This window comes from Sus scrofa, chromosome 4 (genome assembly GCF_054392235.1).
Source record: "Sus scrofa isolate SSC_HxYL_T2T_F1_AM1 chromosome 4, Sscrofa_HxYL_maternal_Yorkshire_Landrace_v2.0, whole genome shotgun sequence".
NCBI classification, from domain to species: domain Eukaryota; kingdom Metazoa; phylum Chordata; class Mammalia; order Artiodactyla; family Suidae; genus Sus; species Sus scrofa.
This window is the reverse complement of record NC_139386.1, coordinates 33675910-33690869: the sequence shown is the minus strand read 5'-3', so window position 1 is coordinate 33690869 and position 14960 is coordinate 33675910. Positions and strand designations below refer to the sequence as shown.

The 14960-nt window shown below is 42.6% G+C and overlaps 1 protein-coding gene across 7 annotated transcripts in view; it reads left to right on the top strand.

Moving 5' to 3' along the window:
* DCAF13 (DDB1 and CUL4 associated factor 13) overlaps positions 1-14960 on the top strand; it is an 82735-nt gene that overhangs the window by 27944 nt on the left and 39831 nt on the right. For 5 of the 7 annotated variants that reach the window (XR_014843533.1, XR_014843532.1, XR_014843530.1 and 2 more), the window contains exons 9-13: positions 413-548; positions 1671-1834; positions 2693-2786; positions 8877-8965; positions 9821-9862. Coding sequence is in view for 1 of the 7 variants with exons in the window: in XM_005662912.4 (XP_005662969.3) it covers positions 413-548; positions 1671-1834; positions 2693-2780 (388 nt within the window). In the remaining 6 variants the exon portion in view is untranslated. Of the gene's footprint in view, positions 1-412; positions 549-1670; positions 1835-2692; positions 3745-8876; positions 8966-9820; positions 12108-14960 lie in introns of those variants that run through there. The other 2 variants (XR_014843528.1, XM_005662912.4) reach the window with 2 other exon arrangements.

Below are 14960 nucleotides of genomic sequence, written 5' to 3'. Positions count from 1 at the left end.
CAGTAAAATGAATCCCCAAAAACGTGTGGTGGTTGACCTTATTGTTAAACAATCACTTTAGCGTCAACATATTTTATTTGTATTATATTATGTATTTATCTGTATTATTTGTATTATGTATTTATTTGCATTATTTTGTGAACTTTTCTGGACATCTGGTCTTGCTTATAGTTTGTTTATACTTATTCTTTATGGATTAGAACTTCTCTGAAGGCAGGATTTTTTTTTTTTTTCAATTCTCTTAGCATAGAATCTTGTTAGTTTGGTTCAATGAAAATACACCTAAATGAGTTTTAATTTGTCTTTTATACTCTGTTAGGACTCAAAATGTTAAACTGATACTTGATAAGCTGTGGTTAAAGAAAATATTTACCAAATTGCTAAGGTTTTTAACTTAATTCCTCTTCTGTAGAGAAGTGTATCACACAAAGAGAATGCAGCATGTTATCTGTGTAAAATGGACTTCTGACAGCAAGTACATTATGTGTGGATCTGATGAAATGAACATTCGTCTATGGAAAGCTAATGCCTCTGAAAAATTGGGTGTGGTAAGAGATCCTGTTTTCTTTCATTGTCATAAAGCTTCAAATTTAATTTAATGTCATAACATTATAAAGAGAATTTATTTGAAGTGTGTTGTGATGAAAAGAAATAACAACAAAGCAGACAGGGTTGTTGAAATTTACTTTTTTCATGTCAGAAGCGCCTTCAGAGGCTTTTGTTAATTCAAATGTTTGATCATATTTGAGCCTTCTTGTTTCTTTGTGGTTTTCTTGAGGTTGGGAGAGAAGATGTAGCTTAGAATTTAGATCACCTATTTCTTCTGTTAAAGGAATAATAATCAGGCAAATCAAAGACTCCAAGTCCCTGTGAGGTATTTTAATATCGAAGACACAGTAAAACACTTAACTTTAAAAAAAATACACAACTTTAGACTTTAAAAAAAGATTCAGTGAAAATATAGCAGATACTACCATTAGCTAGCTACCTCTGGATTGTGAGTTACATTTGATTTTTGTTGTGTTCTTGATGTTTTTCTAAATATCTCATGTTTTCTATAAGAAACATACAGAGTGTTACTGGAATAAATACTAAGTTTAAGAAGAAGTTAAGTGTGGGTTCTTTTCTATTTAGCCCTGGTAGGATAATCAAGGTATGTTAAGCAGTAATTAATGATAATTTAATTTTAGGTTTAATGATTAGTAAGTAATACATTATGCCTAGGTTTCAGTTCATCATTATATGCTCCCCTAAATCATATCATCCTTAACAGTTGTTAAACAAAGGCTAGTTGTTATGGCATCAAACACTTTTTCCTTTTATTTATTTTTACAGAAAAAAAATGTTGAGTGATTCATTTAGGTGGCTGTTTCTGTGTTATGTATGCCTAGGCTAGGTCTAACTCAGTGGTCCACAGAGGCCGATTCCCTCAGAACTGCTCTTTTGCATTTGGTGGCATCCATCTACATTGTACGTATGTTGCCTAGAAGGAAATTCAGTGCTCACAGAACCTGTATCACTAACATAACCTTGTAGAGGTACAGTTACATTAGCAATTGTGGTTGCATGTCATGAAAGCTTAGTCTGGGGGGAAACGTCGCTTCTTAACTCTGTTATACTGAAGCAAAACAACTCACTATTCATTAAAATATCAAAATGCATTTTTTCAGCTTACATCACGAGAAAAAGCAGCCACAGATTATAATCAGAGGCTAAAGGAGAAATTCCAACATCATCCTCATATAAAACGTATCTCTCGTCACCGACATCTACCAAAATCTATCTACAGCCAGATTCAGGAACAGCGTATCATGAAAGAAGCTCGTCGACGAAAGTATGTTTTGGCGCATTTGCCTCTCTCCCAGTACCCTCTCCTAATTCCCGCCTCGGAGCTCATCAAAAACAAACAAACAAGGCACCTGCCTTTTAAGGGAATAGTTTATGTGCTCTTGTACATTAGAGGTGTTTTTGAATACTTCTCTGGGTTTTTTTCTTTTTCCTGATAAACAGAGAAGCAGTGGTCATGTAACATGGTGAGGATTTTCATTACCTATCTTTGAGAATATGTTTAAAGGACAGTGACAGTGACATGTATCAAAGTAAGAAAATGCTTACTAAAAAACCATTGTAAATGGATAATGGTTTTTTTTTTTAATGACTTCTCCTATAGCTGGAATTAAGAGATATTATGCATTTTCCAAATTAAAAACTGCCAAGAACATTTCTTAAATAAAAATTTTTCTAATATGCTTCATCATAACATTTGGAATCTAACATTTTGGCTCTAAAGCAGAGCTTTCCACCACCCCCATTTCCCCTGTGGAATATTCTCTTTGCAATCCTTGAGTTCATGTAAAGTACTATGGAAATTCTAAGAGCTGTTTTTTTTTTTTTATTAAACTATGCAAGTTATTATTATTTTGTCTTTGGGTAGATGTTAGGGTTGAATCTTTTAAATACTTTAATAACTGCCCAAGTTTTTAAATATAGTAAAGGACACCAATATGTCATAAGAGAAGTAATTAAATAAGTTATCGAAGGTTAATTTCTAGCTAATCTCAGCTAGAAAACTTTTTTTTCAGTACATGGTTTTCTAGTGAAAGAAAATGCTTTGTGATTTTTCTGAGAATGTTTTCTTTGGTTAAGATGACTTCTCATAAACTTGCTTATATTTTATACATTTTATTTCTAGGGAACTGAATCGTATCAAACATAGCAAGCCTGGATCTGTACGGATTGTGTCAGAGAAGAAGAAACACATAGTGGCAGTTGTGAAATAATATTTGGTATTCCTACTATACTGATATATAATTATTAAGTTTTGCTTTGTGAACTCTACAAATAAAAGTTCTGGCTCTAGTATAACCACAGAACAGTTTAGTTGTATGTGTAGAGCTTAGTCATTGCACATTTTTGCTCTCCTGGAAAACTCTCTTTAAAGGTGGCCCGATTGAAAGATTATCTGATATTTTATTCTTGATCTTCTTTCTTAATTCATTGAAAAATACAATATTTACAAACTTATTTTTTGCTGTTAGAAATTGCAGATGTACTTTTGCTTTGTTCTGTTACTTTAGACACTCCACAGTTCAGTTTACGTTTGCGACCAAACATCTCTTTTGTGACCTTAAATATTACTTTGTGGGTTTTTTTGTTGTTGTTGTTTTTGTTTTTTTGGTCTTTTTAGGCCTGTGCCTGTGGCATAGGTAAGTCGCCAGGCTAGGGGTCAATCGGAGCTATAGTTGCCAGCCTACACCATAGCCACAGCAACACCGGATCCTTAACCCACTGAGCGAGGCCAGAGATCAAACCTGTGTCCTCATGGATACTAGTCAGATTCATTTCTGCTAAGCCACGATGGGAACTCCTTTAAAATATTACTTTGGATAATTATTGCAGTACTTCCAGTATCCCATATAACATGTAGAAGAATTATGTCAGAATCTATTTCAGTTTTGTTTTTTTTTTTTTTTGGCTGCATTCAAGGCATGTGGAAGTTTCTGGGCTAGGGACTGAACTTGTGCAGAAGTTGCAGCCTGTGCCATAGCTGCATCAATGCTGGATCCTTAACTCGCTGTGCCACACAGGAACTTTTCCGAACATGTTTCAATTGAATTTATTTTCTGTGTTTTATTTATATTTGGCTTTTTGAGATTTTAAAGATGATCAGCCTACATTTATATAACTTTGCTGAACGATAATAATTATAACTGTGGCCAAGATAATAAAACATCTTTTTCCTCAGCACTGTGACTTTGATCCATGTTTGCTAAATAATTTCTCTTTAATCTGACTAAATTGTAGATAGCTCTGTGTGATATAGGTTGGATTTTTTTTATCAGCTTAGTAAACTATATATAAACCTAATTTTTAGAAAAGTATAATTTAAAAAGAGATTAAAAATCCAAAGGAAAATATTTTGTTTAAGAATGTGTGTGTGGGAGTTCCCGTCGTGGCGCAGTGGTTAACGAATCCGACTAGGAACCATGAGGTTGCGGGTTCGGTCCCTGCCCTTGCTCAGTGGGTTAACCATCCGGCGTTGCCGTGAGCTGTGGTGTAGGTTGCAGACGCAGCTCAGATCCCGCGTTGCTGTGGCTCTGGCGTAGGCCGGTGGCTACAGCTCCGATTCAACCCCTAGCCTGGGAACCTCCATATGCCGCGGGAGCGGCCCAAGAAATAGCAACAACAACAACAACAACAAAACAACAACAAAAAAGACAAAAGACAAAAAAAAAAAAAAAAAAAAAAGAATGTGTGTGTGTATGTGTGTGTGTGTGTGTGTGTTTTTTTTTTTTTTTTTTTTTTTTTGTCTTTTTGCCTTTTCTAGGGCTGCTCTGTGGCATATGGAGGTTCCCAGGCTAGGGGCCGAATCGGAGCTGTAGCCACCGGCCTACACCAGAGCCACAGCAACTCGAGATCCCAGCCATGTCTGCAATCTACACCACAGCTCACAGCAATGCCAGATCCCCAACCCACTAAGCAAGGCCAGGGATCGAACCCGCAACCTCATGTTTCCTAGTCAGATTTGTTAACCACTGCGACATGACGGGAACTCCGAGAATGTATATATTTGTAATATAATATTTAAAAATGCACAGGGGTGATAAAGGTCACAATCTGGAGAGTGGGAGGAGGATACGATCAGGGTGGGATACACAGGAGTTTTGAACTCTTTGGATAAGATTTCTTTCTTAGGCTATGTGTTCATTCTGTTATTTTTTGTGTGTGTACTTTCTTGGATATCTTAAATATTTCATCATTTCTTCCTAAGGCTGATAAGAGATCAGCCATCTACCTTTTACTCCTTATGATCTCTTGTAGGCCTCAAATTACTTGATTTACAAGATGAACCAAGTTTTCTTGTGTCTATACTGCTGTTAGTTTGGATGTGGTTTCAAAGAAAATATGCAAATACTGATCCATAGACATGAGCTTCTGTTTCATTTTGAATCCATCAAGAAGCAGATGCCTGTGGATTAGACTTGTTGCAAGAGATTTATTAGAGGGAATTGTCTTTGAAGGATAAGGAGGCAGGGAGAACCTTCCCTCCCGACCTCTGTGGCAAGAAAGCAGGAAGGAAAGAAAGAAGGAACACGGGACAAGAACAGTAGTAGGACTGGGTAGGACTGCTGGGCAGTTCTAAAAAAGGTTGGGCCAGGGTCTTGGGGTATCTTGAACCAAAGTCGCTTGTCAGAGGAGTTCCATGTTTGTGCAAGGTTGGGGTGGTGCCAGTACCCTCTGTGCTTAGTCACTGGCAGGGATCAGCCCTGGGACGGCCTGGCCTTGCAGCAATGCAGTGGTGAATCGAGAGGATCCCCCTCAGCTGGGACTCAGTCAGCTGTGCTTCCTCCAGCTCATACTCTTGAGGGAATGCTGAACAGAGCTTTCTATATCTGCACCCCTTGCAGGAGTTCTCGTCATGGCTCAGTGGTTAACGAATCTGACTAGGAACCATGAGGTTGCGGGTTTGATCCCTGGCCTTGCTCAATGGGTTAAAGATCTGGCGTTGCCGTGAGCTATGGTGTAGGTTGCGGATGAGGCTTGGATCTGGCGTTGCTGTGGCTCTGGCATAGGCCGGTGGCTACGGCTCCGATTCGGCCCCTAGCCTGGGAACCTCCATATGCCGAGGGAGCAGCCCAAGAAATGGCAAAAAGAAAAAAAAAAGAAAAAAAATCTGCACCTCTTGCACCACATAGACTAACTTCTTGCTGGATTGGGAAGCAACTCCATGATATCCATGTGCTTCCCTTGAGGAGGGGTTGAATTGAATCATCAGTATCCCTGTCACTGAAGGGCCACAACTAGTGTTCATTCTCTCTGTCTTCCATCAGCCATTTTAAGTGTTCCTCATCCACAGCTATCGCTTCAGCAGGTTTTGGTGGCTTACCTAACGGTGCGACTCAGACCTTTGTTTCTGAGGAGCCCAAACCTTTGCTGATCGTGCCCTTGTCAATAGGCTAGGGTTGTTAACACATAGCCATTTACAGTTGTAGTGGAGCAAGGGAATAACAATAGGCACCGCATGAATCACCTATGTTCTGCACATATTTCTCCCCTTCCCACCCCCTGACTCCTGCTGATCAAAGTCAGTGACCCCTGCCAGGAGGGTGACTCCTCTTCTACCCTCCTGGTCCCTGGACATAAGAAATCCACAGTACTTTGGTGACAGTCACAGCATGTAGTCCAGTAGGACTTTTGCTATGTATCCTAATAAGAGTGTGCCTCCTTCAGTGACCAGTTCCTCCAACCCTGCAGAGCCCAGAGTTTTAGGAATGAAGCTGAGTCCTCCGGGGGATCACTGGAAATGATAGTAATTGGAGCCATCACTTGTGTCATCCTGTCGTGTGATTCGATGCCATATACTCCATCCTGAAGGATGGTAGCTCATCCTTTCAGTATATTGCCTCTGAGCTGATACTGGATGAAAGTACCCTGGATGAAAACTCTGTTGAGTGGGATTCATGCCTGTGAATTAGGCATTCCAGTAACACCCAAGTAGTCATGCTGGCTCAGACTTTGTAACTCTTTTATCTGAGGAGATCAGAATAGGTATCCCTTTGAAGATGAATTGCTGGCCCTTCTAGCATCAAAAGGAACCAGTGTAGTCAAGTTGACACCAAGTGGCCTGTTGTTCTCCTGAAGGAATAGTGCTGTATTGGGGGCATAGCATTAGTCTCTATTGCTGATTGGACAGTCAGAAACACAATAGCTAGATCAGCTTTGATAAGTGGGAGTTCATCTTTTGGGTTCATTCATAGCCTTTAATTTTGCCACAAGCCATTCCATCCATGTGCCCATTATGTCTCTTCCAGGCTGCCCAGTGTCAGGTGATAGAATCATTTTATCTACTTGGTTGTTCAGTGCCTCTTCTATGGTGGTTGCTTTCTGGTGGACACTGACATGTTATACAGAAATATTCTTTATGTTCACCTTTTTTTTGTGTGTGTGTCTTTTTGCCTTTTCTAGGGCCGATCCTGAGGCACATGGAGGTTCCCAGGCTAGGGGTCTAATCGGAGCTGTGGCACCAGCCTACACCAGAGCCACAGCAACATGGGATCCAAGCCGCATCTGCAGCCAACACCACAGCTCATGGCAATGCTGGATCCTTAACCCACTGAGCAAGGCCAGGGATTGAACCCACAACCTCATGGTTCCTAGTCGGATTCGTTAACCGCTGAGCCACGGCGGGAACTCCTATGTTCAATTCTTTATGTCCATCCACATATCTGAACCCCAAACCTTGTCTCTGACCTTCTAGCCCTTACTGCATGTAAAACACTGACCAGAGGGTCCAGCCATTAAGCACTGCCCATTAATCTCACATAGGCCACTTCTGTGTAAGACTATGACCAGGTATCTTGGTTCCAGGTCTGCCCATTGGAAACATTTTATTTCATTACTGCCTTTTAAGACCTACCCCTTTGTAATGCAGACATAGTCTGTTTGTGCCTTGCATCCACAGTTTGAGCCAAGGCAACCCGTTGGTATTGGGCATTGTCCTTCAGCTGGTTGTACCCCACCTCCTCATAATGGCTCTAGGTCAAGTGGGAAGTATGGCACTGATGCAACTGTGATTGGTGACATGTAGATCTGTGCTATCATACATCTTACCTGTCCCCTCTGTCCTGCTTGGGCTCAGTTGCATATGTACCATTTTTGTCTTCTCATGAGTTGTTGCTAAGTGCATACAACTTTATATATCTTGGTGGGTCTGATTGAACTCATAACGGGCAGTTCTGGACACAGGATTACTTGGTGCTCGTGGTCAAGCATGCTGTATCTACCAGAGCTCAGCAACATTTTAGGAACTGTTTCTCAAGAAGTTTAATTCCCTGCAGATTCCTTGGCTTTGCTCTGGAATCCGGGAGTCTTGTGTTGTGCTTCTCCCACTGGGGCTTGTGGCAAACTCCACACTGCATCTTTTCCCACCGCTGACGCTTCCTACACCATAAGGAGTGCTGGATCTTGTGACCCAAGCCCACACACAGCCTGCTGCAGCACTATTTCCTGCTCTGGGCACCACGCAAAGCTGGTAACTTTCCATATCACCCAACATAGGAGCCAGAATGTAAATATTTCTAGGTGTGAAATATGTTGCCTGCACAACGCAAAGGGGCCCACCAGACACAATGCTTCCTCCCAATATGATATTTTGGAAGAGATACGACATGGCCCTGATGGCTAGACCTCTAAAAAGTCAGATGTGTGGCAGATGGCTAAACTTCGACAAGGTTAATTTCTCACCCTCTTGACTGTCTTACCAAGGTTTCCATCGTGCTGCTCATCTCTTGCTTGCCCTGTCCAGTCAGGAGGATGTCGTCAGTGTAACAGCTAGGTAATGTTCTGTGGGATGTCTAGCCGGTCCAGATCTCTTTGAACTATGAGAGAGTGCAGGAGAGTTAACAGCTGAAGGGCAAAATTAAATGAATATTACACATTCCATGTGAATGTGAACTGTTGCTGATCCTCTTTTTTAACAGGAAAAGAAAATGCGTTTGCCAGCTCAGTAACTGCATACTATGCACCTTGAGGCCTAGCAACATATTGCTGTAGCAACGCAGGTCCAGCCTGGCAGGTGTGATCAGGGCTACTGCTTTGAGCTGCTTGCATTGACATTGCAGTCGTTCTTCCAAATCCATCTGGTTTGTGCGGAGGTCGGATGGGCAAATTAAACAGATGAAAGAGACCACTGCAGCTCCTCTCCCTGCTTCCTCTGCACCCCTCCCCTGCCTCCCACCCCTCCACCACCACCATCTTTTAGGCTCTTAATGATGGCACTGACCTTCCCTATCCTACCCACTCTCAATGCAATATTTTTTATTTACGGTCTTGGTTGGGAGTGGGTGGGATATAGGAAGTTTTTCCTTGTTTTCCAGCTCTCACCCTACAGGTCAAGGATCCAATATGGTGGTTTCTCCAGCTCATCCCCAATTATGCATTTGGAAACTGAGGAAATGACAACTGGGTAAGTTCATGGACCCAATGGACCTACCATAAGTTAGACTTTAGATAGATCTCCATTTATTACATGGCCCCCATGAGCTGCCATTCTAACAGTCACAATGACACTTCGGGTCTGTGGGAATCAAACCCTAGGTCCAATAGTCTTTGCAAGAGCTGGTTATTCCCCTTGTCCCACTGTTGACAAATGGTCAACTGAGTAAATGGTCATAGGTCCTTTTGAGGAACCATTGTCGCACATACTTTCTGCAGTGTTGCAAGATCCTTCCTCCTAAGGACCCAGCCACCTCTTCAGTCACTGGGTCCAGATATGAAAATTGCTTCGAGTCTGGTAACTGAGCAAGAGCTGAGCTTTTTATTGTGACTACACTTGACCCCCCCTGCTCTACCAGTCTTGTCTTTTTCTGGTTGTAGATATCAAGGAATACCCTTATTGGATACCCATCTGTTTTACCTCAAAGATATTCTGCTTTGTTTTCACAACTTGCTGCAGATGAAGGCTGTTTGGCTGTCCCCCAGCCTTGCTGATCATGATGGCCTCCTGGCCCTGATGGTGAAGCACCACCCCCTGATCTCTATAATTGGTATATATCTGGGGGCAAGGGCATGGCAACCATAGATTTTTAATGAGCCCAGCTCTGGCCTGCAGAGGAGAACCAGCACTAAACTTTTTGGTGATGTCAGTGTGCCTCTCACCCGCACATTCCTTTTAACCTTGGTGAATGGTGTGTCTCTAGGCTTTCCCATGGAATGTCATCAGGTCGTCTTTTAGCCTAATTGTCAGTCGCCCTTGTTATTGCTCTGCAGGGCACCATCTGTCATGCCAATGTCCTTTAGCTCTTTATTTCTTCCTTAATAGGCTACCAAAGCAACACAGGTGTTTCTCCTTTGCTCCATGTTGGCGAGTCCTTTTTTTTTTTTTTTTTGGCTTTTTAGCACCGCATCTGTGGCATATGGAAGTTCCCAGGCTCGGGGTCCAATCAGCCTACACCACAGCCACAGCAATGCAGGATCCGGGCCATGTCTGCGACCTACACCACAGCTTGCAGCAATGCCAGATCCTTGACCCACTGAGCAAGGCCAGGAATCCAACCTGAATCCTCATGGATACTAGTCATGTTCGTTTCCACTGCGTCATTCTGACTAGTACTTTCTCTCAGCTTCTAAGAGCCACATCCCCTAGGATCCTTACCAGGATGCTAAATCCCGTGAAGTAAGCAAGTGCTCCCAGTTGAATGTGTTCTTCCTTTTTCAGTGTTATCTTCCTGCCCCCTTAATCAAGCACCCTCAGAATCCAGTCCCAGCAGCACGGTCCTGGCTCCTGCCAGTATACATTAGCTAAGTCTCTCAGCTCCTTTGGTGTGTGATCTTCTTTCTCTCTGGTCAAGCCCAGCATATCCCCGGCCAAGAGATACTAGAATTTAACTGGTTATTCAGCTGGCAGCGTCGAGTGTAGATGGGGAGCATGCCACATCTGCTGCCTTGCGGGGGAAAAGCCTCACGCTCTCTTCCATATGAGAGAAGTGCTAGCTCTTTCTAGAAGGGTACACTACCTCTCCAAGCTCTGGGGGTTCCGGGAGATTTGCAGTTCCCATAATGCTTGGAACATCCTTGGAGATCTCCCACCTCATATTTCAAAGTCCTGTATTTTCCCTACCAAAGCCCTGTCCTTAGCATACCAGACCTACATTGGCTGAGCATTTTAATGTTGCAGGAGCTCTGCAGCACTTAAGATCAAATCCTGTGTCTGCTTCTCAGCTTTGCCTGCACTTTCACTGCAGGAGCTGAGGGCCTCTTTGTAAGCCAGCAGAGGCTCTGGTCTCTGGCTCTCACACTTACATTTAATTGTCAGTCGCCCTTGTTATTGCTCTGCAGGGCACCAGTACAATTTAATAACCAATGACTCTGCTATCCTTACAAGTTTTGTGCCCTTCGTAGCTTTCAGATGCTTGAATCATCTCACCTGCAAGGGTCCTTTCCTCCATCAAGAGATTTTTCTAGGTCATCACTACCGAAATCTTGAGCAACTGGGCCACTCAGGATAGTATTTATCAGCCAGGCAGTGAGTGAGCCTATTTCCAAATTCCATCTTACTGCCTATTTTCTTGAACCACTCCCATTAGCACCTGGGTCTGTTCAGGTTCTCTGAGAAACAGATGCCAGTTAGGGTGAGACAAGCAAGAGATTTATTGGAGGGAATTGTGTGTGTAGGATAAAGGGGAGGGAGCAGGAGGAGGTGGCGAGAGCCTCGTACCTGTGCTATAGGCTTGACACCTGTGACAGGAGGGCGGGAAGAAGGACCTGTTAGGAAGAGCCTCTGACTGCAGTGCAGTTCTAGGAAGGCTTCAGCCAAACCCATGGGGAGTCCTGAGTCAAAGTTGCCTGTCAGAGAAGTCCTGAGCCTCAGGGTGTGGGCCAGCACTAAGACCCCAACAGCTGAGGAAGGTGTAGACTTGGCAGGAACCTGGTGGTGAATCCAGGGGGTTTGCAACTGCGGTTTTAGATAACTCTGCTCCCCACTGCCAATTCTCTTGAAGGAGATCTGAGTGGCACACTTCCGTGGCTGCCGTAACCACCCACTCTCAACCTGTTGTCATTATGATTTAATATCGATTTGTATTTCTGTATAGGCAATCATTTGTTAAGTGCACAGTCATTTTTTGCTTATCCAGAAATTAATGTAAGTGAAAGTGTAGTTCATTTGCAAAGTGCTATTTAAATATTGGTCTTAAGTGGTATTCACTTAAGTGATATTAATTTAATATCGGTATTAAGTGATACTGTCATGAGATTGGAAGTGACCATGGGAGTGAAAGGAGCCAAGCTCAACACTTAGCACTTTGGCACATGGTGGTGCTCAGTGTTTGTTGATGTAAAATAAAACCCAGACTCATGTTCCCGTTACTGATGATTTTAGTTATATATTTGCCTGATTTAACCCCTTTTCCCTAATTCTTTGTCCTCTGTAAGCCTGGGAATGCAGAATGTCCCTATTTAAGGAGAATGCTATCTTAAAATATCTTTTGTCCTGATAATATTAAAAATACACTGCCTACATGCATGAACAAATAACATATGGTTCAATTTTTGGATGGTTATAATATCAAAAAATTTATTTGATAAAATAAAAATTAGATTAAATTCAAGCCATTGAACTTTGTGCATCATAACTGGTTAAATTTATTTTGATAAATATGGTCAAGCTCTTTTTTGTCACCCATATGACACCTGATTCTGAATAAATTAACTGAAAATATATCTGTGTACAAAAATGCAGTCAAATATTTAAAGTTAGGAGTTCCCGTCGTGGCGCAGTGGTTAACGAATCCGACTAGGAACCATGAGGTTGCGGGTTCGGTCCCTGCCCTTGCTCAGTGGGTTAACGATCCGGCGTTGCTGTGAGCTGTGGTGTAGGTTGCAGACGCGGCTCAGATCCCACGTTGCTGTGGCTCTGGCGTAGGCCGGTGGCTACAGCTCCGATTAGACCCCTAGCCTGGGAACCTCCATGTGCCGCGGGAGCGGCCCAAGAAATAGCAACAACAACAACAACAACAACAAAAAAGACAAATAAAATAAAATAAAATGTACCCTTCCAAAAAATACTTTATAAAAAAAAATATTTAAAGTTAGACCAAATAGTTGTTTACAAAGTATCTTTCTGATGTCATTGTTCCACTGAAGAATAATCACTATAACTGGAACAGGACCCACCATGATTCTTAATGAATGGGGGTGAGAATGTGTTTATCATATCACGTAGTTAAAAAACAAATGCCAGGAGTTCCTGTTGTGGCGCAGTGGAAATGAATCTGACTGATATACATGAAGACAAGGGTTTGATCCCTGGCCTCGCTCAGTTGGCTGATCCATCCATCCGGCATTGCTATGAGCTGTGGTGTAGGTCATAGGTGTGGCTTGGATCCCATGTTGCTGTGGCTGTGGCATAGGCTGGCAGCTGCAGCTCCAATTTGACCCCTAGTCTGAGAACTTCTGTATGCCACAGGTGTAGCCCTTAAAAACAAATTAAAAAAAAAAAAAAGACAAAAAACAAGCCCATTTTCCCCTTTTTTCTTTACTTTTATAAAATATAAAGGAGGACCACAGATTTTTTTGTATATTGATGGAGGTGGTCAAAGGTTTTCTTTGTATTTACTTATTTACTGTCCTTTAGTGCTGCAACAGCAGCATGTGGAGGTTCCCAGGCTAGGGGTTGAATCAGAGCTGTAGCCGCCCACCTGCACCAGAGCAACAGCAACACGGGATCTGAGCCACATCTGCAACCTACACCACAGCTCACAGCAACACCAGATCCTTAACCCACTGAGCAAGGCCAGGGATTGAACCCACATCCTCATGGATGCTAGTCCAGTTTGTTAACCACTGAGCCACAATGGGAACTCTGGCAAGGGTTTTCAGTGGTGGAAAAATACTAGAACAGGGTTCTGGCCTATCCACAAACCATTTGACCACTTTTGAAAGTTGCCATATTTGCTGTCATTCTTTCTCATTTTGACTTGAGGGAAGTATAGAGGGGAATGATGGAGGATGAGTTGTCACAGAGCTTACCCTCAAGTATGATGACAGAGTTCTCAACTTGAAGTCAAAGAGAGAAGTCAATCATATGTATATAGGAGTTCCCACTGTGGTGCAGTGAGTTAATGATCCAACTCTTCCCTGGGTTGTTGCTATTTCAGTCCCTGGCTCAGCACCGTCTATTAAGGAGTCAGCATTGCTGCAGCTGTGGTGTAGGTCGCAGGTGAGGTTCAGAATCCATTGGTTCCCTGGCCAAGGAACTTTCACATGCTGTGGGCACTGTCAAAAAAGGAAAGGGGAAAAAAAAAAATATATATATATATATATATACACACACATATACATATATATACACTCATGTGTGTGTGTGTGTATATATATATATATATATATGAAATACTTGGCACATATATTGCAAATATCTAGAAAGGGGAAACTTCTGAAATGAGTCTTATTCTTCTGACACTGCATCTTAAAGAGTCCAATAGGAGTTCCCGTCGTGGCGCAGTGGTTAACGAATCCGACTAGGAACCATGAGGTTGCGGGTTCAGTCCCTGCCCTTGCTCAGTGGGTTAACGATCCAGCATTGCTGTGAGCTGTGGTGTAGGTTGCAGACGAGGCTCGGATCCCGTGTTGCTGTGGCTCTGGCGTAGGCCGGTGGCTACAGCTCCAATTCAACCCCTAGCCTGGGAACCTCCATATGCCGCGGGAGCGGCCCAAGAAATAGCAACAACAACAACAACAACAACAACAAAAGACAAAAAGACAAAAAAAAAAAAAAAAAAGAGTCTAATAAAAAAACTTTATTTTTTCCACAAAAATGTTAGATTCTGGATTCACAGCTCCCAGAGAGCAATGCTTTCTACTTTTAGTCATGTGGTTCTCGATGTTGGGAGGGGAGTGCTTTGTGTTGCCTGATGGGGAGACATTTTTTATGGTTACTGGGTAGGGGTAGAGGATTATCACTGGCATCTGGTGAGTAGAAGCTGGGGGTGGTGGGGGGATACTGCAAACATCCTACAATTCACAGGACAGCATCCCTACAAGGAAGAATTATCTGGTCCTAAATGTCAATTAGTGCCTTTGTTCAAAGGCCTTGCTTTAATCAAATTTTGCCAAGCTGCTACAGAAATTGCAACAGGGATCCTTCTTTTTTAAAAGTTGAAACGCAGGGGAGTTCCTGTTGTGGCTCAGTGGTTAATGAATCCGACTAGGAATCATGAGGTTGCAGGTTCGATCCCTGGCCTTGCTCAGTGGGTTAAGGATCTGTGAACTGTGGTGTAGGTCACAGATGCTGCTTGGATCCCAAGTTGCTGTGGCTGCGCTGTAGGCCAGCGGGTACAGCTCTGATTAGACCCCTAGCCTGGGAACTTCCATATGCAGAGGTTGTGGCCCTAAAAAAAAAAAAAAAGAAAAGAAAAGAAAAATCAAAATTCAGCGAGTTGCCATTGTGGCTTACCAGGTTA